The 24,835-nt window shown below is 39.7% G+C and overlaps 1 protein-coding gene across 4 annotated transcripts in view; it reads left to right on the top strand.

Annotated features, from left to right (window-relative positions):
• Positions 1–23,818, top strand: part of LOC124142042 (slit homolog 2 protein-like) — a 177,078-nt gene extending 153,260 nt beyond the window's left edge. For 2 of the 4 annotated variants that reach the window (XM_046510289.2, XM_046510288.2), the window contains exons 19-36: positions 49–120; positions 2,270–2,341; positions 3,123–3,194; positions 6,617–6,780; positions 6,927–6,986; positions 7,137–7,266; positions 8,326–8,394; positions 8,576–8,647; positions 9,293–9,364; positions 9,636–9,707; positions 10,124–10,287; positions 10,988–11,204; positions 11,662–11,801; positions 13,486–13,579; positions 13,887–14,179; positions 15,751–16,221; positions 17,421–17,621; positions 20,021–23,818. In XM_046510289.2, coding sequence (XP_046366245.1) covers positions 49–120; positions 2,270–2,341; positions 3,123–3,194; positions 6,617–6,780; positions 6,927–6,986; positions 7,137–7,266; positions 8,326–8,394; positions 8,576–8,647; positions 9,293–9,364; positions 9,636–9,707; positions 10,124–10,287; positions 10,988–11,204; positions 11,662–11,801; positions 13,486–13,579; positions 13,887–14,179; positions 15,751–16,221; positions 17,421–17,621; positions 20,021–20,250 — 2,665 coding nt within the window. In that variant the 3' untranslated portion in view covers positions 20,251–23,818. The remainder of the gene's footprint in view (positions 1–48; positions 121–2,269; positions 2,342–3,122; positions 3,195–6,616; positions 6,781–6,926; positions 6,987–7,136; positions 7,267–8,325; positions 8,395–8,575; positions 8,648–9,292; positions 9,365–9,635; positions 9,708–10,123; positions 10,288–10,987; positions 11,205–11,661; positions 11,802–13,485; positions 13,580–13,886; positions 14,180–15,750; positions 16,222–17,420; positions 17,622–20,020) is intronic. The other 2 variants (XM_046510291.2, XM_046510290.2) reach the window with 2 other exon arrangements.
• The last annotated feature ends 1,017 nt before the right edge of the window (positions 23,819–24,835 follow it).

Below are 24,835 nucleotides of genomic sequence, written 5' to 3'. Positions count from 1 at the left end.
CTCCCCTCTTGTCCCCTGCTTGACGACATTGTTTGTGTGTGTTATTAGACTGGTGACTAACAACAAGCTTACCCAGCTCTCTTCTGCATCGTTGCGAGGTCTGCAGCATGTCAAGTCGCTGTAAGTGAAACATGGAGGGGAAAAGTCAAGCATTTCCCCCCAATTTGTTTGTTCAAATATCTTGCTTTGTTGAAAGATTTGAAGCTGGTGGCGAGAAGATAAAGATGTTTGTTTTCAGGTCTTAAAGGTTAACTATACTTAATGTTTTCGTTTGGTATGTTGCACCACAAAATGGCAGTGGGGCATTGCAACAAACGACATGTAAAATGTATGGTTGTATTTTGCAAAGATTCATACTCAATATAGGTCTTTGTTTTGTAAATCAAATTCTATCCTTAGAGATATTACACAGGTTACAGGAATTTGTAATGATGGAAATATATATTCTATTTGGTACCAGTATAAGAATTAGATGAACACATTTGCTAGTTACTGAATAGGCTCCCATACCCCATGTCTCCCTGTCCGTGGCATTCTTGGATAGAATAGGCTCCCATACCCCATGTTTGTCTCCCAGTGGGATTCCTGGATAGAATAGGCTCCCATACCCCCTGTTTGTCTCCCAGTGGGATTCCTGGATAGAATAGGCTCCCATACCCCCTGTTTGTCTCCCAGTGGGATTCCTGGATAGAATAGGCTCCCATACCCCATGTTTGTCTCCCAGTGGGATTCCTGGATAGAATAGGCTCCCATATCCGGTGTTTGTCTCCCAGTGGGATTCCTGGATAGAATAGGCTCCCATACCCCCTGTTTGTCTCCCAGTGGGATTCCTGGATAGAATAGGCTCCTATACCCCATGTTTGTCTTTGTGGGGATTCCTGGATAGAATAGGCTCCCATACCCCATGTTTGTCTCCCAGTGGGATTCCTGGATAGAATAGGCTCCCATACCCCCTGTTTGTCTCCCAGTGGGATTCCTGGATAGAATAGGCTCCTATACCCCATGTTTGTCTCCCAGTGGGATTCCTGGATAGAATAGGCTCCCATACCCCCTGTTTGTCTCCCAGTGGGATTCCTGGATAGAATAGGCTCCCATACCCCCTGTTTGTCTCCCAGTGGGATTCCTGGATAGAATAGGCTCCCATATCCTGTGTTTGTCTCCCAGTGGGATTCCTGGATAGAATAGGCTCCTATACCCCCTGTTTGTCTTTGTGGGGATTCCTAGATAGAATAGGCTCCCATACCCCATGTTTGTCTCCCAGTGGGATTCCTGGATAGAATAACTCCCATATCCCGTTTTTGTCTCCAAGTGGGATTCCTCTTTAGCACAGACCCTTTTCCCAATGTCATAAGAGTGAGTGGGGGCGGTCGGGTAGCCTAGTGGTTAAAGCGTTCGCTCGTCACGCCGAAGACCCGGGTTCGAATCCCGACATGGGTACAATGTGTGAAGCCCATTTCTGGTGTCCCCCGCCGTGATATTGCTGGAATATTGCTAAAAGCGGCGTAAAACCATACTCACTCACTCATAAGAGTGGACTTAAATGGTCATTTAATGGTTTCAATAAACCATATTTGTTGTCATCATGACTTAACCACTTCAGTTGGTGTGATTGATAATTGGTTCCCCCTGTGGCTTCCCCCTGTCCCCCTGTGGCTTCCCCCCCCCCACTGTTATCTGTACAAAAACATCCGTCAAAACTCACACATCTAATGGGGTGCACCCCTATTTTCTCAGACACTTTACGTGTCAGTTCCCCCTCCCCATCCCCATCCAGTGTTACATTCACTTCATACAAAATTATTAACTTCTGTTGGGATATGCTTCGTAGCGATAAGCTATGGGGGTCACGAACAGTTGCACTTTATCCTGAACCATTGACAAACTATTCATCAGCTTGTGAACTTATTTCAAGTCGTCCATATCACACTCTGCCGTCAGTAATTTCCTTTATAATCAACACATGTTATACAACAGGCTGGTTGTATGTTGACTGGGGAATAACCAGATACTAAGATAACAGGGCTTAATCATCATGTGTAGCGACAAGTGCACGCTCAGCAGAAATTATTGAATTAGTCACATATCAGAAATAGAGAATGTGATTTGTATGTGACTGCAGTGTGAATCTCCAACAGTATTTTCTGTATCATTAACATGATTAGGGTTGGTGTAGCAGGTCTGAGTTTGAAGGAGAGGGGATTTGTGCTTTCAGTTTGATGATGGTTTGTTTGCTGTGCATGACGATGTTGTATGATGTCTGTTCATATAGGATGCTGCGAGGTAACAGAATCACGTGTATCAACAATGTAACGTTCACAGAGACGCCCCGCTTGAGAGTGCTGTGAGTAAAGAGTTTAACTTAATGATGTACGATCTTATCCAAATAATTTTCAGAACTCAATTAAACTTTAAATTGAAACAACTTTCTCATCTGTTATGAAATAATTTGTAAGAACTTGCTTTTCAAATTTTTTGTTTAAGTTTCACATAATTTGAGACAAAAATTCTTGAAGACATTTCTGGTAATTTGTACTAGTAATAATGAGACTCATGCTGAGTAAAAATGTGTCATGTCAGCAGAATATGTCCCTGAGTAAAAGGATTGTATTTGATGTTTCACTCTTTAGCCAAATAATCTCTGGTTTTCTTCAGGGTATATGTGGAATTTGCTACCTAAGGACATAATAAATCAATTGTCAGACTTTCATCCTCCCTACCTCACTACAAAACACCCTGCGTCACATCAGTTTATTGTACCCAGGTGCGTACAGATGAAGAAAATCTCTGTGTTGACGTGTTTCTTTACTCATGAGATTACTGAGTAGTGATCTGCTGTGAGTGTCTACAGTCAACCAGAAGCTAGTACATTGATCTATTGGTGAAATTAACCATTTGCACATCAGTGCTTGCTATTCCAAAACATGTCAGTGTTGGGAATAGACTTGCCAAGATGTGAAACACATCCGTCAACAGTTCATGTGCACATATCCAAGAAAAATGTCTAAAAACTTTTAAGGAAAATCTAATAAGTTTATTGTGTCCTTTTAGTGATTTCCATATTTATTCCTTTTTTATTTATTGCATTCTGTTTGATATTCACTTTGTGTGATACATCTCTTCAGCTCGCTGTATGACAACCAGATCCGTTGTATAACCCAGGGAGCCTTCGACAGACTGCACTACCTGTCTACACTGTAAGTAGATCCAACTCAGTGAAGCACTCGTATAAGAGCATCCTTGCCATTGTAGGTATTACTGGTATAGGCTGGGGAAGTATGAACGTCAAATCTGTGACTGCTTGCAACTCATAGGTCCAAAGCATAAGGCCATGATTTTATCACGATTGCCTCTTTTTGAGGAGCACCTGTATACAACGCTCACTGCTAAACAATAACAGATAGGTGAACCAAACTGCTAGCAAAGGAAAGCATAGACTTGGAAACTGGATTTGACCAAATAATTAATTAACGTTATCAAAATGTGACAAGGCTGAAAACAATTGCTGAAACATTGCAGACTTTCAGTCCTAAACATAACTATGTTACCTATATCAATTACATCACCATCGAAAGACCATTTTTTGATTGTTTCATTTTAGCCGCCATCAAACAATGGTGTATTCTTTGTTTGCTAGTAGTTTATAAAAAGTGAGTTATGTATTCACTCTTTAAAAAATAATATATAGCTGGAGTCTGAAATGTAAAAACTGCTAATATTATTATATTTCACAAAATGCAAAAATATGCAAAAAAATAATGACATATGTCTAGATGGACTTTAAAATTTAGAAATTTATGAACTCACCAAAAAAAAATAACAGAGGTGGACTCTAAAAGTTAGAAATTTATGTTCTCACTGAACATAATGACATATTTGTGAGGCTTACTCACATACAGTAAACATGTGGTCATAACGAACTCAAAGGGACCACAAATTATGGTTCATTATAACCATAGTTCGTTATAAGCATATACGTATACATCATATGCACAGCAAATGGATAGGACAAACAAAATAATTTGCGTTATATCAGTCAGTTCGTTATAAACATACATGTAGTTTACTCTACAACTGCAAGTGGGCATGTGTCTAATATTTGGCCTGTTATACCACTGTATGATGTATTTCACAATATCAACAAACTATTTCACCGGAGAATACCCTCAAGGTCTAAAAACTTTGTGTTAAGTCTCTCAAATTTAACAAAGAGATCTGTATCTGTATTACCCTATTTCAAAATACACACGGAAATCTCACAAAAATTCTCGACTCCCTTTCCAAACTAACAAAGTTTATACCTGTGATACAGTTTACCGAACACAACCATAAAAACCCCATCTCTGGCATGTTTCGCAAGCTAACGAAGTGTTTTACCTGGAGTTATCATCGTGGTACACATACCAGCTTCGCGATCTCTGTCTCCCTCATCAGTGATGAAATAAAGGCATCTGCCACCAGCCCTAGTGTTATCACAGAGCCAGTACTCAGGACTGTTAGTGTTGGCGCCGATGCAGTTTTCACACACCCGTGAATGATTTACCAAATTGTGCAGTTCTTACAATAGCAGCTGTTGTTGGAAGTATACACAGAGTTGTCTGCATCAACTGGAATCTGTTTATTCTCCACCGTGATTATGTTTGTTCCAGTAAGTTTAATTATCAGAAGGTTGAAAGATCGCCATACTCTACCAACAAAGGGGACGTTTTGAAAAATAGCCATTGCTTGTGAGAAAATATTCTATTACTGAAAACAGAGTTATGGCTTTGTAAGAACATATTTCATTACTGGGAACAAGGTGTACTTTTATTTACACCTTCTGTTTTCTTCAACACAAAAGTATTAATGATATTGAGACCTTTTAGCTTAACCTGGGAAATTTGGAGACATGAACTCTGTCCCAGTCCTGCCCCTTAGTTAAACCGTCAGGATGATGTCACACTTTTGTTCTAGCAGTTGATTCTGAGCCAGGAATTCACTTGCCATTGATTCTGGCCAACTATAACTGACACAGCCATAGGTTATTAAGCAATATCATAGAGTGAGTGAGTGAGTGAGTTTGGTTTAACACCGCTTTTAACAGTTTTCCAGTTATATCACGGCGTGTCAGCTTAATGTGGGAGGAAAGCCCGAAGTGATGCAGGTCTCAGACGTTTACCACTTCGGTGAAACCCCAATATCATAGAGACATTGTGTTAACTATAACACAGTTTTAAGTCAGAGAAATCGCTTAATTCTGTTGATTTAATTTCCCCCAATTCTACTTCTTGAATCAACATTCTCATGATATCTCGAAGACATAATTTGGATAGTTTAATGACTTAATAAAAATGTTACAGCCGATTTTATCAAATTATGCATTTTCCTTCAATTTATGCAATTTTGACCCCCTGAAAGTTCACGCACACACTTGCAAGCTTACTACCCAATGAAATTGTGTACAGATACCTCCTTTATGCAATAGAAAAGGTTTAAGGTATACAGGAAAATGGGGGAACGAAAATCTAAACTAAGCCTCTTTTCTGCTGGTGGTCAACTGACTATTTACAAATCAGCCTCAGTGTCCAACATTACACTGAGAAAGTGGTGAAAAGCCCTAAAATCCCCCAAATAACTCTTATCCATCCCTTTGATATGGAAGATAATTGATAATTTTGTAAATATTATGTAATTGCCTACAGTACATAACACAACATGACTATTGTCATCATACCCGTGAAGATCTGGGGTAGAATAGGTCTTCAGCAACCCATGCTTGCCATAAGAGGTGACTATGCTTGTTATAAGAGGTGGCTAACGGGATCAGGTGGTCAGGCTCGCTGACTTGGTTGATGAATGTCATCGTATCCCAATTGCGTTGATCGATGTTCATGATCCTTTGGTGCGAATGTGAATACTGTTGACTGATACTTAAGTTAAAGCTGGTACTGCATAATGTATTCTACCACAGTATTGATGACCAAATAACCATCCACAGTTGTCTCCCTTATTCTATGTCCGTCTGGCTGGTTGGTTATCTTCACAATAATTTGGGTCACTTGTTGTAGCATCACAAATTATCAGTATGTTCAGAAAGCAGCAGCAATAGTGTGACTACAAAACATGCCATGTTCCAGTAGTTAAGCAATGAAACATGCCTAGTTATCAATAAACAACAACTTTATGGAAGATGATGCTCCAAATGAATTCAATGCTGGATATAGGAGTATGAATGACAAATGTTTATCATTGGATGTCGATTTAATTTCCCCCAATTCCACTTCTGGAATAAACATTCTCATGATATCTCGAAGACATAATATGGATAGTTTAATGACTTAATAAAAATGTTACAGCCGATTTTATCAAATTATGCATTTTCCTTCAATTTATGCAATTTTGACCCCCTGAAAGTTTACACACACACTTGCAAGCTTACTACCCAATGAAATTGTGTACAGATACCTCCTTTATGCAATAGAAAAGGTTTAAGGTATACAGGAAAATGGGGGAACGAAAATCTAAACTAAGCCTCTTTTCTGCTGGTGGTCAACTGACTATTTACAAATCAGCCTCAGTGTCCAACATTACACTGAGAAAGTGGTGAAAAGAGAGATATTTTATGGCGTACTGATTTCAGAAACTTGATGGCAAACCCATTCCATTGCAACTGTCACCTTGGCTGGCTGTCTGATTGGCTGAAGAGACGCAACGTGATCACCGGCACGCCCACCTGCACTGCCCCCCATCCCCTCAAAAACACCCCCATACAGGACCTGAAGCAGAAGGACTTTGTCTGTGAAGGTAGGTCAAAGCTGGGCTACTAATCTACAAGGCTATAAGGTCATTCCTGGCAATATTTGGAGAAAAGAAGATTTGTGGTAATTTGAATCTCAAATGTGAAAACTAAATTTGATTTGGAACTTGATTTTTGACATCTGTTGTTGCAGAGGTGAACGACATTGGCTGCAACACTGGAGTAACACCATGTTGTCAGGACAGCAGTATCGGTGAGTGGAGAATGTTTCCCTACAACTTGTTAGTTTCACCAATTAATGCAACTTGTTCTCTTCGTTTAATTTCCAATAAATAACATGTATCATTCCTTCTTGAAAAGAAAATTATAGGTTTTAATAAAAATTTAATTGTTTTTCCACTAGTTGAAGAGAACAGTTGTGACCCCCGCGCCTACTGTCCCCCCAAATGCTCCTGTGATGGCACGAAGGTGCGCTGCAGCCACTTGGACATGACCGACATCCCCAAGTACATCCCCCTCGACACCACGGAGCTGTAAGTATAGTACTAGTTGGAGTGAGTTGGATTTTAACGCCACTTTGAACAGTCTTCCAGTTATATCACGGCATGTCAGCTTGATGTGGGAGGAAAGCCCGAAGTGACGCAGGTCTCAGACGTTTACCATTTCAGTGAAACCTACGAGCACGGGTATGGTGCTGACAAACCTAGAAACATAATCGGGAGGGCCGGGATAGCCCATAGTGATGCAGGCTTCAGACATTTCACTTTGGGGAACCCCACGAGCACGAGTATGAGTTCAGATTGGACCAAGATGGAATTGGATGGTCCTACTCACTGCCACTGCTAAATACAATGTGTAATGCTTTTGCTGACGACAAATGGGTTCAAGACAGCTGCATGATTTTATCAACTTTGGATAAGCACCCTGAAAATAGTCGATGAAGCACCCTGAAAATGACTGACATGTATGCCTACTTGAACAGAAATGAGAGAGTGAGTGAGTGAGGTTTCTCACGGCGGGGAACACCAGAAATGGGCTTCACACATTGTACCCATGTGGGGAATCGAACCCAGGTCTTCGGCTTGACGAGCGACCTCTTTAACCACTAGGCTACCCGGCCGCTCCTGAACAAAATTAAAAAAAGTGTGAAAAAAGTCCACACACCAAAAAGTAACTCTTGATTTACCACTTTGGTGAAACCCATGTGTATGGTGCTGACAAACCTAGAAACATAATCAGGGCAAACCAGGATTCAAAGGTTTCTGACATGCCTTAAAAGATGCAACTCTGCACAGCAAATTATGCACCTTAGAAGCCAGTGGATGAGAAGCTGAAATGTGGGATACTATTTGATGACCCCTTTGGATGAGGGAGTAAGTACAGATTTACGCCGCTTTTATCAATATTACAGTAATGTCACGGCGCTTCACACATTGTTCCCATGTAGGGAATCAAACCCAGGCCTGTAGTGTGATGAGCCAACGCTTTAACCACTAGGCTACCCCACTACCCCTATGAACTCTGGACCAGCGTGACATCACACAAGGTGGTAGGTAGAATGCTAGTTGATTCAATATTCTTTTGTATTTCAGATACCTGGATGTCAATGAGATCACTAATATCCCCATGGAAATAGGCCTGCTGACCAAGCTCCAAAAACTGTAAGCATACTAAGTGTTGACAGGTTGACATGAGTGAAATATTGTGTAACAACAACAGCATCAAGATTACTGTCGATTACATGTGCATGTCATCCTAAAAACTTTCTTTTAGAAATAATAAACTTAATATAACGACTCACCTGATACACATTCTAATCGTTTTCATATCTTGTGATTTCAGGGATTTAAGTCACAACAATATTGAGACCCTGCCGGAACTGATCTTTGCTAACCTGACCAAACTATCAACACTGTGAGTTCCGGTAGCATCATGGCGCCATCCTCTGTCTATCCTCTGTAGAGCAGCTGTGTGACTAAATAGTATTCTGAAACAACTAGAAGATAATCCTTACAAAAGTGATGTGAAGCCAAAAAGAAATTTATACCAATAACCAGCTTTTACTGTTTTGAGAAGATTTGTTTGTTTGTTGTTTAGACAATCAGGTGATTGATATCTTGAGCATAGATTCACGCATAAGGATATGATATGACTTGCATCAACCAAGTTAGCGAGTCTGACCACCTGATCCTGTTCTTCCTTTGGTTTTGTTTTATTTTATATTATTTTACTTTACTTTACTTTACTTTACTTTACTTTACTTTACTTTACTTTACTTTACTTTACTTTACTTTACTTTACTTTACTTTACTTTATTTTATCATTTTTACTTCTTCTTTTTATTTAACTTTTTTGTTCGTCATAACTTGTGGAAAAATATGTTTAAAATATATAAATAAATTGAAATAAAATATAATTTACAGATTCATATTACATTGTCACTGAAACATATAGATTGTTTGTCCTTTAACTAGGGATGAAATGAATTTCATCTGTGAATAGTCTCATTATGATAGGAGGGCACAATGGAAACTAATAAACTGTGTTATCGTTTTTCAGAATCCTGAGTTACAACAACATTCAGTGTATGGGGGACACCAGCTTCTCCGGCCTCAAGGAACTCCGGATATTGTAAGTACTGGAAGATTGTGTTCCTCATAAACTCACTGATTTCAAAATGTTCCTTGTTAAATTGAGATTTGGTAGATGTGAACAAATCACTTCTAATAGTTTTCAGGTTATAGTGTCTTCAGTTTCAGGTGAAGAGATTCCCTGTCTCCTTCCTATTTTGAAATAGTCAACACAAACAATCTCAAAATCTTTACCAAAGTTTTACTGACGGAAAGTCTTTTTTAATGTCATATTTTGTAAATATGAAAGATAATTTCTCATGGTGTTGCAGGTCCCTCCATGGCAACAATCTGTCCGTAATCCCCTACAACGCCTTCAAGGATCTTGTTGCCCTCACACACATGTAAGTACTAGTCATCAAGACTTGTCTCCCCTTGACTGAACATTTTCTTGTGCATTTGCGTGTACAGATGGTACCATTCTGACAATGAAGTTAAGTAAAAATAACATAATATATTGGGTCGTACTTTTTAGCTGAGAAAAATGTGATTATTGTCTTCAAGTGTGTGTTTGTTTGTTTGTTTGTTTGCGTGCGTGCATGTTGTTTAACGCCACATTCAGCAATACCCCAGCTGTTTGGCGGTGGCCTCTAAATAATAAAATCTAAACAATCCATTAAGTAGCCTGTTAAGACCAGCATAGGTTGCTGGGGACCAATTCTATCCTGGATTGCCATAGGTCATTGTCTTGAAACTTTGGTGACTTGAATTCTGTATGAACCATGACGCTAGTTACCGTATTGTCTGTCTGTCCCTGCAGCGCCCTGGGCGGAAACCCCATGTACTGTGACTGCAACCTCAAATGGCTGTCTGACTGGATCAAGCGGGACTACATCGAACCAGGGATTGCGCAGTGTGTTGGCCCCGAGAAGATGAAGGACAAACTCCTCCTCACAACACCCTCACATTTCTTTGAATGTCTCGGTAAGGTCATGCTAAAATATTCAGACATATTCAACTATTTTGCCCCAGCACGTAATACGAAGGTAGCAACGATACAAATTCCGTGTCCAATGTAGGGAGTAGAATCACAGGCCGTCTGCTCCAAGGTCAGATGCCTGGTCCACATGACCAAAGAGGTTAGCCCTGCCAGCTTGAGGATTAGGTAAGGATGTCTTCTGTAAGAAGACTCCACACCCTGCCACAGAAGCGGGACATATTGATCAGGGGTTTGTCGGTATAGTCATTTCATTTTCAGTGAGTGTGTGAGTTGGGTTCAGCACCGCTTTGAACAGTATTCCAGTTATATCACAGCGTGTGAGCTTGATGTGGGAAGAAAGCCCGATGTGATGCAGGTCTCCAATGTTTACCACTTTGGTGAAACCCACGAGCACAGGTATGGTGCTGACAAGCCTAGAAACATTTTCTGGGTGCACCAGGATTCAAACCCACGATCATAGGTTTCTGGCAGTGGGGTAGCCTAGTTGTTATATCAATCGCTCATCACACTGAATGCCTGGGTTTCATTCCCCACATGGTGTCCCTGGCTGTGATATTGCTGTAATATTGCTAAAAGCGGCATAAAACCATACTCACTCACTCTTTGCACCAGTTCTATCCCGAAGGCCTCAAGGGTGATGCATTATGACTTATTATCACATGGTACATCCTGTGCTGCTTTCAGGCGACCCCGACCCTCAGGTGGCGGAGAAGTGTAACGTGTGTCTGAAGAAGCCATGTCTCCATGGCGGGAAGTGTCATCTTAAAGATTTCAAGAACTTCACATGCGAATGTTCAGCAGGTTACCATGGTTACCAGTGTGAGAAACAGATTGACGCCTGTTTTGGTAACCCCTGTAATAATGGCGGCAAGTGCACAGTCATGGAGTTTGGAAGATTTCAGTAAGTAGTTTGTTCTTTGCATGGGCCGTACTAGATGATTTGTAGGAACTTTTGATAGCTTCCATTGTGTTTTGTCACTACAGCCTTACAACATCATGTCAACATCTTTGTCACACATGTGCGGTTAAGGCCAGCCTTTTTTTAAACTTGGTTTATGAATGTGTTTGAAAATAAGAAATTGATTTTATTCATAAATATTAAATAAATTAAAAGCAGTGAGCTTTTATTCTGCCAAAAATAAGTAAAATGTTAAAATACCTCATTTACTTTTGCTATCAATATAAATAAAGTATTTACAGGTAAATTACTATAATTAAAACCTGTTGAAAATATATCTTAAAAACTACAACAAATTATGATGAATTGCGACAGATCTGTGTCTATAACAGAAGGGAAGTAACTCTAAACTTGTTTTTCCCCTATTCCCCGCGTTTTTATTCAACAACTCATTTTGTAGGTGTCACTGTCTGGATGGGTTTGAGGGGGAGAGGTGCGAGACCAACATCGATGACTGCGTCACCCACTCCTGCACCAACAACGCCACCTGCGTGGATGAGATTCAGTCGTACTCCTGCCACTGTGCACCAGGATATATGGGTAAAACTCCACCCTTGATCACATGGTGGGGTGTTGTGTAGGGAGGGCATAGTTCATGGCTTAGTGTTGAAGGAAAGTTGACTAACGTCATCGGATGGTCTGTCGTATCTCGATTGGGTAGATCGATGCTCATGATGTCAATCACTGGCTTAGTGTTGAAGGAAAGTTGACTAACGTCATCGGATGGTCTGTCGTATCTCGATTGGGTAGATCAATGCTCATGATGTCAATCACTGGATTGTCTGGTCCAGACTCGATTATTTACAGACCATCATCATGTAGCTGGAATTTTGCTGAGTGCAGCAATAAACAAACAAATATGTACATAAACAACAAACAAACAAAACAAGTGACACAGGTCAAGGATGATGACCACTTTGTGCGAACACAAATTGTGCTGACAAGCCAAGTGACATAATACCTATAGGGGAGGATTAATTAATAAGTTAATATTATGATAGACGTACAAGAACTTCATCACATAACACAGAGGAAACAATTCCTCCTAGACTTTGAGATACTTCCTCCATCTATTACCTGTGAAGATCCGGGTTGGAATTGTTCTAGAGCAACCCATGCTTGTTGTAAGAGGCGACTAACGGGACCGGGTGGTCAGGTTCGCTGACATGGTTGATGCATGTCATCGTATCCCAATTGCTCAGATCTCTCGATTGTCTGGTCCAGGTTTGATTATTAACAGACCACCATCATATAGCTGGATTATTGCTGAGTGTGGTGTTAAACAACAAACCAACAAAACAAACAACTTCCTCCTGCTATGTAATCTTTATTAGAACTGGTAGATTTCACAGATTCAATGATGACGACCTGTCAGACCAGGACCCCGTTCCAAAAAGCGATGAAAGAGCTACGATGATCATAACTCCTATTCTGTAACACTGGCTTACAACAGGGCTCTGGTCTCCAGTACCCCTTGCTTGCCAGACCCGTGAAGATCCGGGGTAGAATAGGTCTTCTGCAACCCATGCTTGCTGTAAAAGGCGACTAGGCTTGTCGTAGGAGGTGACTAACGGGATCGGGTGGTCAGGCTCACTGACATGGTTAAAGCATGTCATCGATCCAAATTGTGTGGATCGATGCTCATATCAATCACTGAATTGTCTGGTCCAGTCTCAATTATTTACAGACCGCCGTCATACAGCTGGAATATTGCTGAGTGCAGCGTAAAACAACAAACCAACCAACCAACCTTGCTTGCCAAAGATCTGTATGAATGAGGATTGCCTACATTCAGGCTCGTTGTGTCTTCACTGATTGTTTGTTGGCCCACATACAACTGTTTCCAGGTCACAGTAATAGCTGGAACATTTCTATCTGTGGCATAAGAGTGAGTGAGTGAGTTGGTTTAACACCGCTTTTAACAGTTTTCCAGTTATATTGCGGCGTGTCAGCTTAATGTGGGAGAAAAGCCCCAAGTGATGCAGGTCTCAGACGTTTACCACTTCGGTGAAACCCACGAGCACGGGTATGGTGCTGACAAACCTAGAAAATCGGTGCGAACCGGGATTCGAACCAACAATCACAGGTTTCTGGCGTGCCAAAGGGATGCAACTCTGCACAGCGAATCGCAGCGCCTCAGACGACTGGGCCACCTGTGTCCCCTGTGGCATAAGAAAGCTTCACTCATCCCGTGTTGCATGTATTCATGTGTCCTGTGTTCCAGGCAAGCGGTGTGAGACCAGGATCCCGTTCTGCAAGGCCGGGTTTAACTACTGCATGAACAGTGCCACTTGTGTCAGCACCGGCTCAGATTACAGGTACGTAGATGTGTCACACAATGACATGAACAGGTGAGTGAGTGAGTGAGTGAGTATGGTTTAACGCCGATTTTAGCATTATTCCAGCAATTCACGGCGGAGGACACCAGAAATGGGCTTCACACATTGTACACATTGTACCCATGTTGGGAATCGAACCCGCCGGGTCTTCGGCGTGACGAGCAAGTGGCTCTGCCTTTCAGGTAGACCCAGATCTGTTTTAAAAAATACCTTTGATTAAATTGTTTCATAAAATTCATGTGTTTTGTACCACTTGGCCAGAGATAACACTTTATTTTCGCACTAGGTGTGAATGTACCCCAGGATACCAAGGCAAGAACTGCTCCGAGAATGTCGACGATTGTAAGTCCCACGCCTGCCAGAACAGTGCCACGTGTTTGGACGGCTTAAACACTTACTCTTGCATGTGTGATCGTGGCTACTCCGGCAAACATTGCGAGATTGCACCTGTCCTCGCATTACCGTTACTACGACAACAAGCGTCCGGCGCCTGCCGGTTCCATGCTTGTCAAAACAACGGCATCTGCTATCAGCCCCCTGGCATGCAACAAGCTGATTATATGTGTAAATGCGCACCAGGTATACTAGCAATGCTTTTGTTGCTTGTTTAATGTCTGTGTGTATCATGTCTCGATATGATAAGGAAATAAAAAAAAATAAAAAATTTAAAAAAAAAAGCAACATAAAATCAATAAGAAAATTATCAGTTAGCTGATTCGAATGTTATATTTGTATTGATTTTTAAAAAATAAGCCCTGTAATTATCACGGGATAAATTTCAAGGGAGATAACTCTGACTCTTTTGAAATCAGACACTATTTCCATTAAGAATGGCAATTCCATTTAATTGTTGCTTGTCATGGAAACCATCATTTTTGTGTAATATTAAAGAGAGAGAGAAATATTCTTTGAGACATGGTACATGTTCTGATGGGTGATCCTAACAAGCAGGTTTGAAGTGAGACATATATGTGAGAATTATTAATACTTTTCCACGTGAGCAGCTCTCAGAATTCATAAGCTTTAGTGCTTTACTGACATACCTAATCACATCAAGGAATAAATTTTCACTGCCGTGACTCCATTAATTTTGGTCAAAAGCTTTTTTCAAAATTATTGAATATTGAGTTTTTTTATGTTAATTACTTCAACGAAGTACAATTTTACGAAAGAAAACATCTTCTGAAAATCCATATTTCTGAAGCTGACATAAAATCCCAGGAGCTTCAATTGATGAACATCGGGACAGTTTCAAGTCAAACCTCTGTTACATACCTGCTTGTTGTGCCCATCTTTAATAATATATTTACTTTGTTTTAGCCTAGCGCTTCATAATGCTAAAGATTAATTTTCTTTACTTTTTCCCTAAAATTTCAATTTTCTTCTGTAGATAGACATCTTAAATAATAATTCCCCTTTTATCATAATTATCTGTGTTACCTAGCAACAGACTTATATGTAATACATAGTTCCTTGGCAAGCCCGTTGTCTTCCCAGAGATATTTACCCTTCCTTGTATAATATGTGTTAATAGCAAACCCCTTTACATATCTCAATATTGTTTTGTATATTTACTTTATAGTCGTGCTTGAGTTAGATCCTACATCAAGTCTCCCCAGCTTTCCCAATCCACAGTGTATAATACCATTTAAGTCTTTGTGTACTTGAGAATTTGCATTCACAGATGATGATGAAACATCAGCCAAAAATGTGATACTGCATTTAGATTAAAAAGAGAAAAGAAAAAATGGTTTATTAGACAAATAATCACATTGTAATATCTTTCATCATTCATAGATGAACAGCACAAAGATGCACATTACTAACCCATGTTGTACTGAACCCAATATTTGAAAAGTTCATAGATGGAGGGGAGACAACTCCTCTAGGAATACGGTCCCTCAATGTTTTATGGCATGTTCAAGCATAGAATGAACTGCAAAACTGTCCACGCTGAAGAAGCATTTTACTGTCTCTTCTCTCAATTTCAATCTCTGAACTGCTCTGCTTTGTATCTGGTGCAATTATCAGGAAGATCTTTATTTTTTTTATTCAAAACAGAAATAAAAAATCCTTCATTTATGGCGCTGTATTATGGGACAAAGATTTAGAAAATTTGGCAGATATCAGTGCAGTGTGTTGTGTTTCAGGTTTTGATGGCAAGAAATGTGAGAAATTATCCAGTGTGTCTTTGAACGAAAAGGACTCCTATATTCAACTCCCACCAGTAGATTTCCAGAAGGGAGTCAACATCACCATTGTCTTCATCACCGACTCCAATCAGGGCATCATCATGTACGCTGGAGGGGAGCAACACGTTGGCGTGGAGGTGTTCCGTGGACACATACGTGTCAGTTACGATGTGGGTAACTATCCCGTGTCAACAATGTTTAGTTACGAGCGCGTGGCTGACGGCAAGCAGCATATCCTTGAGATGAACATTAAGCAGAAGAACTTCACCATGCAGATTGATCATTCAGGAGTGCCCCGAACGGTCATCAACGAGGGGCCAAAAGACTTCCTCAATGTCAAGGATGATCTGTTTTTAGGAGGGTTGCCAGCTGATGTCAACACTCGCGCCTTTAAGAAGTGGCATGTGAGAGATGGGACTAGTTTCAAAGGTAACAAATTAGTTTCGATCGATCACAGTTTTTGGTTCATTCCATTTAGGAGATAAACCCTCTGTGTTTGGAAACTTAAACTTGTCTTATTTTTAATTTGGAACCAATTGCTTTAGCCCGAGGTTACAAATTGATACCTTCTTGCTTTTGAGAATACTGTATTCCACGTTATAAGGGCCCAGGGCGCTCTCAAAATTAGAAATAGGGGGCTCTTATTAGAATATTATTATTAACAGAGTTGAAAGATAAATTTCGTGGTTTATGGTGACAGCCTGAAATGTTTATGTACGACAGATATATTTTTCCGGAATTTGATTGCCCATAATTAAGGGTGCATATAACACACGAGTGCGTATTATACGCAAATAAATGTCCTGTGTACATATCTTAGCAAATGTCGCCGTTGGCGCTTATTAGAGCAGGGCGCTTATTACGTCGAATATGGTACTTATATTCTTGCCAAGTTCAAAATAACGGTTCACAACACCTAGTATTTAGAAATGATTATTATGGTGGATCTGGTCTCACTGTTGAACGATACCTTCTTATTTTTTATTTGGAACCAATCGCTTTAGCTTGAGGTTACAAATTGATACCTTCTTAGTTTTGAGAATACTTATATCTTGACAAGTTCAAAATATCAGTTCAAAACACAAAGTTTTTATAAATGATTATTGTGGTGGATCTTGGATCCATCCAAGATGAGTGGGCCGTGACTGGTGGAGAATCTTTATCCAGTGATGCACAGCCCCCAGGTCACAAATCAGGTGAGGTTAAGTAACGTCAGTCTCGGAGACTAGTTGGGTGGGTGACCGCGTTCAGCAGCTTGGTTCCTGAGATTTTCCACACTGAAGCACATGTAGCACATGTGGTGTCTCCTTAGACTTTTCTTTGAAATGTGCCTCTATTTACCCTGCAGTGAGTGGGTACTCAGTAGGATGAGATGGTAATGTGGCTGTTCACCTTCAAGCACCTTACAGTCAGCTTGGGTTGTATACTCCTCAGGAAGCAGAGACTGAAAATTGAGACCATGTCGATCCATTGACCGGGGTAACAATAGTTTAGCTGAGCATCCACTTGGTGAATGGACTTTGGCGCATTATTAATGCACATATTATTTATTATTTGTGCAACTTGCACCCATATTGGGAAGAGGTTCTTGCTTAAATAAAGTTGATAACGACTCTTCTCTCCTGCAGGCTGCCTGAGCCAAGTCTTCATCAACCGCAAGCAGCAGGACCTACTGTCGTCGCGCCACCGTCACCGCGTGACCCCGGGGTGCCAGTTTGACCCCTGCCAGAACCACATGTGTCAGCGTGGTAGGTGCAAGCCCAGGAAGAACAAATCAGGCTACAGGTGTAAATGCAGGCGGGGCTACTCGGGCACTTTCTGTGATAAAGGTAACAGCGGTTGTTCACAGAGACAGCATCTTTTATAATGTCCACACGAGCATGTGCATGTAGGTTAAGTCATTATCAAACACCTTCCGACCTCGGTATGGTTTCACACTTCACACTGGATTGATGGCATGAACTTAAAAAAGACATTTGCTGAATTAAGATCTCATTATTTTATTGCACTTGGTCATTAAACTTGCACATGCTTGCATGTTTGTCTGTGACTCATTCTCACCTTCCATTGAAAGATCGGAAGACATGAATTTTTCTATGGATTACAACTTCTTTTTTGACTATAACAACATTTGAAGGCTGCTTTTGAGAGGGGCGGTGGGGTATCCTAGAGGTCAAAGTGTTTGCTCGTCACGGCGAAGACCTGGGTTCGATTCCACAAATGGGTACAATGTGTTAAGCCCATTTCTGGTGTCTTGCCGTGATATTGCTGGAATATTGCTAAAATCGGTGTAAAACCATACTCACTCACTTTTGAGAAGTTGTTATCCATTTATAGTTAATGTTATCAAAGACTTCAAAAGAGCAGAATGTTGAAAAAGTGTTACTCTACAACATGCAATCATCCTACTCCAGCTTTATAACGACGGAAGAGAAGCAGGGTTTAGTTCATCTTCCCTTGCTGCCCAAGAGAACGCAGAAATCTATCACGGCCTGATTTGTTCATTGATGTTGTGACCTTCACCTTTCTGGATGACTTCTGTTGTGTTGTGTGTTATCTGTTCACTCATGATACATAACGGACCGTGAAGATCCGGGGAGAGACTAGGTCTTCAGCAACCATTCTTGCCACAACAGGCGACTATGCTTGTCGTAAGAGGCGACTAACGGGATCAGGTGGTCAGACTCGCTGGCTTGGTTGATGCATGTCATCATATCCCAGTTGTGTAGATTGATGCTCGCGATGTCAATCACTGGATTTTCTTCCGTCATATAGCTGGAATATTGCCGAGTGTGGTGTTAAACATTAACTAAAACATGATTCATAATGCATCTACCTCAACCAACTGTTTCATGGAACTGGGAATCCCTAGTGCCCTTTGCTTCTTGTGAGTGATTGAGTGAGTGAGTGAGTGCTGCTTAACACTGTAGTATAGGTATGTCACAGTATGTAATTCATTTTGGAGCATGTAAGCTTTTGGTTGTAGAATGGTAAAGACTTAGATTTGAGTATTGTCATGCTTTTGTAGCTCACCTGACAAAGTGAGCTTGTCATGGCGTTGTCCATCGTCTGTCCGTACAGTTATCCGTCCATCCTTTTGCACTTTTACACTTTAGACTTCTCCTTGGAACTACTAGGTGTATGGAGCTGAAGTTTTGCATATTGAACCCAGCTTTGGTGTATCTGTTAAGTCCTCACATAATTCTGATTCAATTTTAAAGATGGCTGCAGTGGCAGCCATATTGAAAATGTCATTTTTGCCCATTTCTAAGCCATTTCTTTGTGTAACCATGTACATCCTTAAATGGTATGCTGAATAACATAATATATCACTGAAAGTCAAGTCAAGTTTTGTAATGTCATGGCAATAGCACTATTTTGTATCAAGCTATGACCTCTGACATCACCTCACAACTACAAGGCTACTGATATTTTGTATGAATGACCCGAGGTATGGAATATTTTAGAACAGATCATATAACTCAGGTGAGCTACAGAGCCTTGTCGCTCTATTTGTGACGTCAGTTGAGTAATGCATAGCTTCAAGAGGGTAATACTCAACTGTAAGAATGTATGTTCATGATATCACACATGAAAACAGTAAATCCAGATTATGTTAGTCCGGCAACTTCGCCTAACAGGCAATCTATTTGGAAACATTCAGAACAACATTACATAATTTGTTTGTCTGGAAATTTGCTAACCTGAATGGTTTCTCTGGTAATGGTATTCTCTGGATGAAGGGATCGGTCATATATTATAGGGGTGGGTGGGTCAGACAGTGTCTAGGGGAGGGTCGTTAAAAATAATACACACAGTCGGGGAAGGTCTTGTGAAATAAATTTTAAAGAACATGGGGAGGATCATCCAAAATAATGACAAGCATAAGAGGAGTGTCATTATTTTCAGTACATTGTTGCATGAACCCCCACCCCCCCACCCCTATAAATGATCATTCCCTAACAAGGCATCATTGGTCCTGCTTATGTCATGATTTTACCAAAAAATATTCCGTAAGAGAAATTAATTCCTTTTTGGTTGTGCGTGTACAACAATGTTTTAATTTTACCAATGATTAAACCTTTGAAATAACATTTAATACTGACTTAACCTCTACAAGTTTACAATCAATCATTGTACTGGTCCTGAATACCAGCCAATCACTGATAAGTATCAATCATTAATAACAGAACAGTTTCCTTCATCACAGAATTGTTACTGTTTACAGCTCCTTCCTGCACTGAGATCGTTTTCCGCGACATCTACATCGACCCCAAGACCAAGTGCAAGTCCCGCGCCAAGATAAAGTACCGTCGCTGTGAGGGCCGATGTGGAGACAACTCTTGCTGTAAACCGAAAAAGATCAAGACACGGAAAGTTCGACTGTTCTGCCCTGACAGCTCGACATATATCTACGAGCTTCCTGTCATCCGCCGCTGCCGCTGCAAGAAGTGCTGAAAGTAACTCTAGTGCCACATTTTGACGTTTAATGTACTCGAGAAAAGCATTGACCAGCCTGCTTGAAGGCGATTGGTCAGAAACCTTGTTAGATGTTTCTGATTGGACGATATACATGCTTTAACCAAAGAAAGGTTGTGAAGGGAAAAAGTTCACGGGATAAAACCAAGATGTGGTTATAAAAATGGACAGCAATATCTGCCGGGAAGAGTTGTCTACCTTGTACAAAGTGCTTCTGTCTTAACCAACACCTGACAAGAAGCATCCGAAAACGGTGTACGTTTATTTTCTTAACGTGATGTAAATCTTCGTCAGGATGTTTTGTGACTTGTTCATCCTCAAATCATGGATATGTGTGATGGTGTGTCCGAACAATTTTATGACACAGAGTCACGTGACTTGGTCACGTGATCGTTGGCAACCATTTGAGGACAATCAACTCCCTTGAGGCGGCATTCAGATATCTGGAGATGCTTCGTATACCAAAATTACTTAGAATTGTTTTATATTAAACTTTAATGGTCTGATTGTGATAAATTTGTTTTCTTTTTCATAAACCTCGAGTCATTTACATATTTAGCTATTTATAACCCCCGTCACTATGGCAACCAACATGTAGCCCCATCCTATAATTGTGACGGCATGCCTCCCTCCGTTGACAATGTAGAAATGGCATTTCCTTGTAGAAGTCTTTCAAAGTAGGTTCTATTCATTTTGAACAATATATCACACAATTTAATAACAGTGTTTTGATAATGGTTTCTTAATCAGTGTTTTTAAAATATAAACAATGTTTTGTTGCAATCGTGTTTCAAATATCTTGTATTTAGATCTAAAACATCAGATTTCACAAGAAGTTTATATCAATCATGTCTTTATTTTGATAATTAATAAACAATGTAGTTTTTTTCTGAAACAAGCCTTTTTAAGGTATTTTCTACGCAAAAGACGACAGTTGGGATATATGCTCCAATGAGATTTAATGTCACCTCTTCCACTGCCAGCAAAACTTAATTTATTCGCTAACACAAATTGATATTTTCAATATCATAAAAATAATCTGTGGTGCTTGATAGTAAAATGAAATGTTTGTTGAAATATGATCTCAAATTTATACAATTATGGATATTCATCTCAAAATAAAATTCAAATAGATGGATATTTTACTTTGGATGGCAAAGAGTTTTTATATTTAGAATGATATTTTAATATCTCAAGCCACCATTTCTGATTACATTTTCAAAATTCAAATATGAACAAGTTTTCTTGATCATGTGAAGAATTCAGGGCAGAAGTACATATCAAGTATTGTCGCCGGCTCCATGTTATCTGTCACCATCATCACAGCTAAAATAGGATTTCATTCAACAGAAATAATATCACAATGGATACTTTTCTCAAAGTAAAGTTTTGTAGTCACCTGCTGTTGTGTTTGCCAATTTTCTGTTGTTTATTTTTTAATGATTGTAAATTGTTATTGTAGTACAGTTTCAATATCGCTAACATTAATGTTACATATTTTGTACAAAATCAATAATTTATCTAAATATTTGACAACAAACTTCTTGACACATGATAATGCAAATACTGATTCGACGTAATAAGCGCCCACGGCGTTATTTGCTAATATATTAGCTAGTGAACAATCCCAGTTAGCACCCTTTCCGATTGATCAATGAACAGAGGACTTATTTATTCGTGTGTAATACGCACTCATTTGTTATACGCACCCTTAATTATGGGCAATTAAATTCTCGAAAATATATCTATCATGTATAATACACACAGATTCTTCTTTTATATCATTTCAGGCTGTCAGCATAAACCACAAATTTTACAATCTTTCAACCTCGTTTTTAATCTCACCAAAATTATATTCTAATAAGAGCCCTCTATTTCTAATTTTGAGAGCGCCCTGGGCGCTTTTTGCGTCGAATACGATATCATTAAATATTCTTAATGCCTGTTGATAATTGAAGTAACAATATCTTTCATAAATGAGTATACTATATTAATTTAATGAGGCTAGTTCTTGTTCTCAGGCTATTTTTACATATCATTGAAACAGTCCTTCAAAAAATAAATATGTTCCTACTTTTAGACCTAAAATTGGAAATTCTGACCCCCAGGAGCCCATTTAGAAATTGAAAGTGAATTTGAGAAAAGAAAACCGAAACAATTTGTCAAAAGTCTTTGCCTGAGAATGAGGGAAATCATCCCAGCATATATGAAAGTTTGAGAATAAAGCTGCTCACATTTGAATGTAATATTGTGTGATTATTGTTTATCTCTTGCTAGAATCCCCATGTCAGTAGGAGGTACAAGCATTATCACTGTAACAGGAAAACTAATTCAAGAGATATATATGTGTAACTTTTTGAGCTTGCTGAAGAGTTATCTCCCTTTAATGCATTTAAATCTCGAAAGTACTGTAAAATTCTCATAAAAATGAAAAAAGGATGAATTACAAAGTGAAAATGACAAAGTCTTCATTATCATAGAATGGTGATATGTTAAACGTGAATATACATGACACAGGAAGGGGAGATAACTCCATCAAGTCTCATTTTAATAAGTTGTTTTTTCTGTATTATATTTGTAAAGAAAATGTCATGTATATTGATACCATAACATGTATATTTTCCACAGCAGTGACTTAATTTGCTGCTTTTTGTTGTCATCTCATTTGTAGATTTTCTCAGAATATATTGGTCAGTATATTGTCCTCGCCGATGTCCACTGAACTTTCGATCCACTGTACAATAGACAGACATCTAGCCACTTAGAGTATTGTACGCAAACTTGGCATTTTCATCTCGTCACCACTGACAAGTTCAAATTTGAGAATGAACAAAATCTTGATAAGCCCTGCAACCTGATAAAAATAGCTCTTCAATAATTTTTTGGTTTGAAATTTTTAATACATCAAAATCGAATAATGGTTCCCTTGAATCCATTTTTCTTCAAGATAATTGACTATCCGTTTTGGGAATGCCATCATCAGCATATGAATTGATATCTCAATTAATAATGTTAAATTGAGTCATATTTGCCCCTAAAATAATTAGCTCCAGAATAATTTGCCTGGTCACTTTGAAACTACCCAAATGGTTAACACTAGTAATTACAAAGGCTAGCCATATTCTACCTGCAAAGTAAACCTGGACAATGTGCTTAACATGTTGATTTAAGTCTCTCTGATGCATGAAGTGTGTATTGTTTCACACACCTCCATTGTCAGAGTTGCGTTGTCTGGTGTTCTATTTGTGGTCAGTGTCCAAGAGGATCAAGTGTTGAACTAGATTTGAACTTGTTGGTGGAGGATCTGCTTCTCTAGATGCGTAAGTTGAACTCTGTTATTTATTTGTTGTTCTACCTCAGTGAAGATTGTGGGCACATCACTGAATATATGATAAAGATGGCGATTTCTCACCAATTGTCGTCCATATTTTCAAGTTTTAGTAGTACCAGACACGTTGCCATGGAAACCATATTGATCACATGACTGTATGTAAATGTAGACCTGAAGCAACGTGGAAGGGCTAAAAATAAAAAAATACAAACCCTTTAATGTCTTTGTGAATGTTTGCTGCGGTTTGAGCCTCGGAAAAGAACATAGTTCCATGTTCCTAGGAAAATACCCAAGGAGCCAAGTATGCATCCAGGTGTCTTAACATTGGTGGGCACAGGTGGCCCAGTCCTCTAAAAACTGTTCAGAGTTAATCCCAACTCACTCACTCACTTAACCCTGTACAACATAGCTGTACTTTTATTTGAAATCAGTTTAGAACCTGAACAGAGCAACAAACGCTTTGAAGCATCAGATTCGAACCTGCTATAACTGAAATTCAGTACGAGGTCACGGCTCTCAAATATACCACCTCCCTGGTACAAATATACCACCTCCCTGGTCTAGTGGATAGGGAGCCTCTGGCTATAGGGCAGGTCGGTGGTTAAAACAAGGACTGGTCAGCTCGAAATCACTATACGGAGTGTGAGTGGTTTAAACTGTGGCATGGTATCTAAAAACAATGGCAATACTCTGGACTAGTTCAAGCAGCATGTCACAATATAAGTGGGTGGTGGGGTAGCCGAGTGATCAAAGTGTTCGCTCATCACGCCAAACACCTGGGTTCAATTCCCCAAATGGGTACTATGTGTGAAGCCCACTCCTGGTGTCCCTCGCTGTGATATTGCTGGAATATTGCTAAAAGCGGCATAAAGCCATACTCACTCACTCACAATATATGTGCAATAATCTTGACTGAGGCGTTAAACCCCATTTCACCTCATCCGCAACAAATCGTAAGCTAAATCATGCTTGGGTCAGAGTGAGTGAGTGAAATGGTTTCACGACACTGTTTCTATTATTACAGCCACAGTCTCTTAGTATGGTATAGGCTCTACACAGTGTTAGAAATAGCTGCCTGCCTGCCTGCCTACCTGCTAGCTAAATGCCAGGGACTTTAAACTGGGCTGGTAAAAAAACATTTCCGTAAAGTTGGCCCGTCTGTCTACTTCCAGTCAATACATATTTATTTCTATGAATCATCAAGTCAGTTATGTCGTCATTTAATGTCAAATG

This window comes from Haliotis rufescens, unplaced genomic scaffold, assembly GCF_023055435.1.
Source record: "Haliotis rufescens isolate VD_foot unplaced genomic scaffold, xgHalRufe1.0.p SCAF_81, whole genome shotgun sequence".
NCBI lineage: Eukaryota > Metazoa > Mollusca > Gastropoda > Lepetellida > Haliotidae > Haliotis > Haliotis rufescens.
This window is presented reverse-complemented; position numbering and strand designations above follow the sequence as displayed.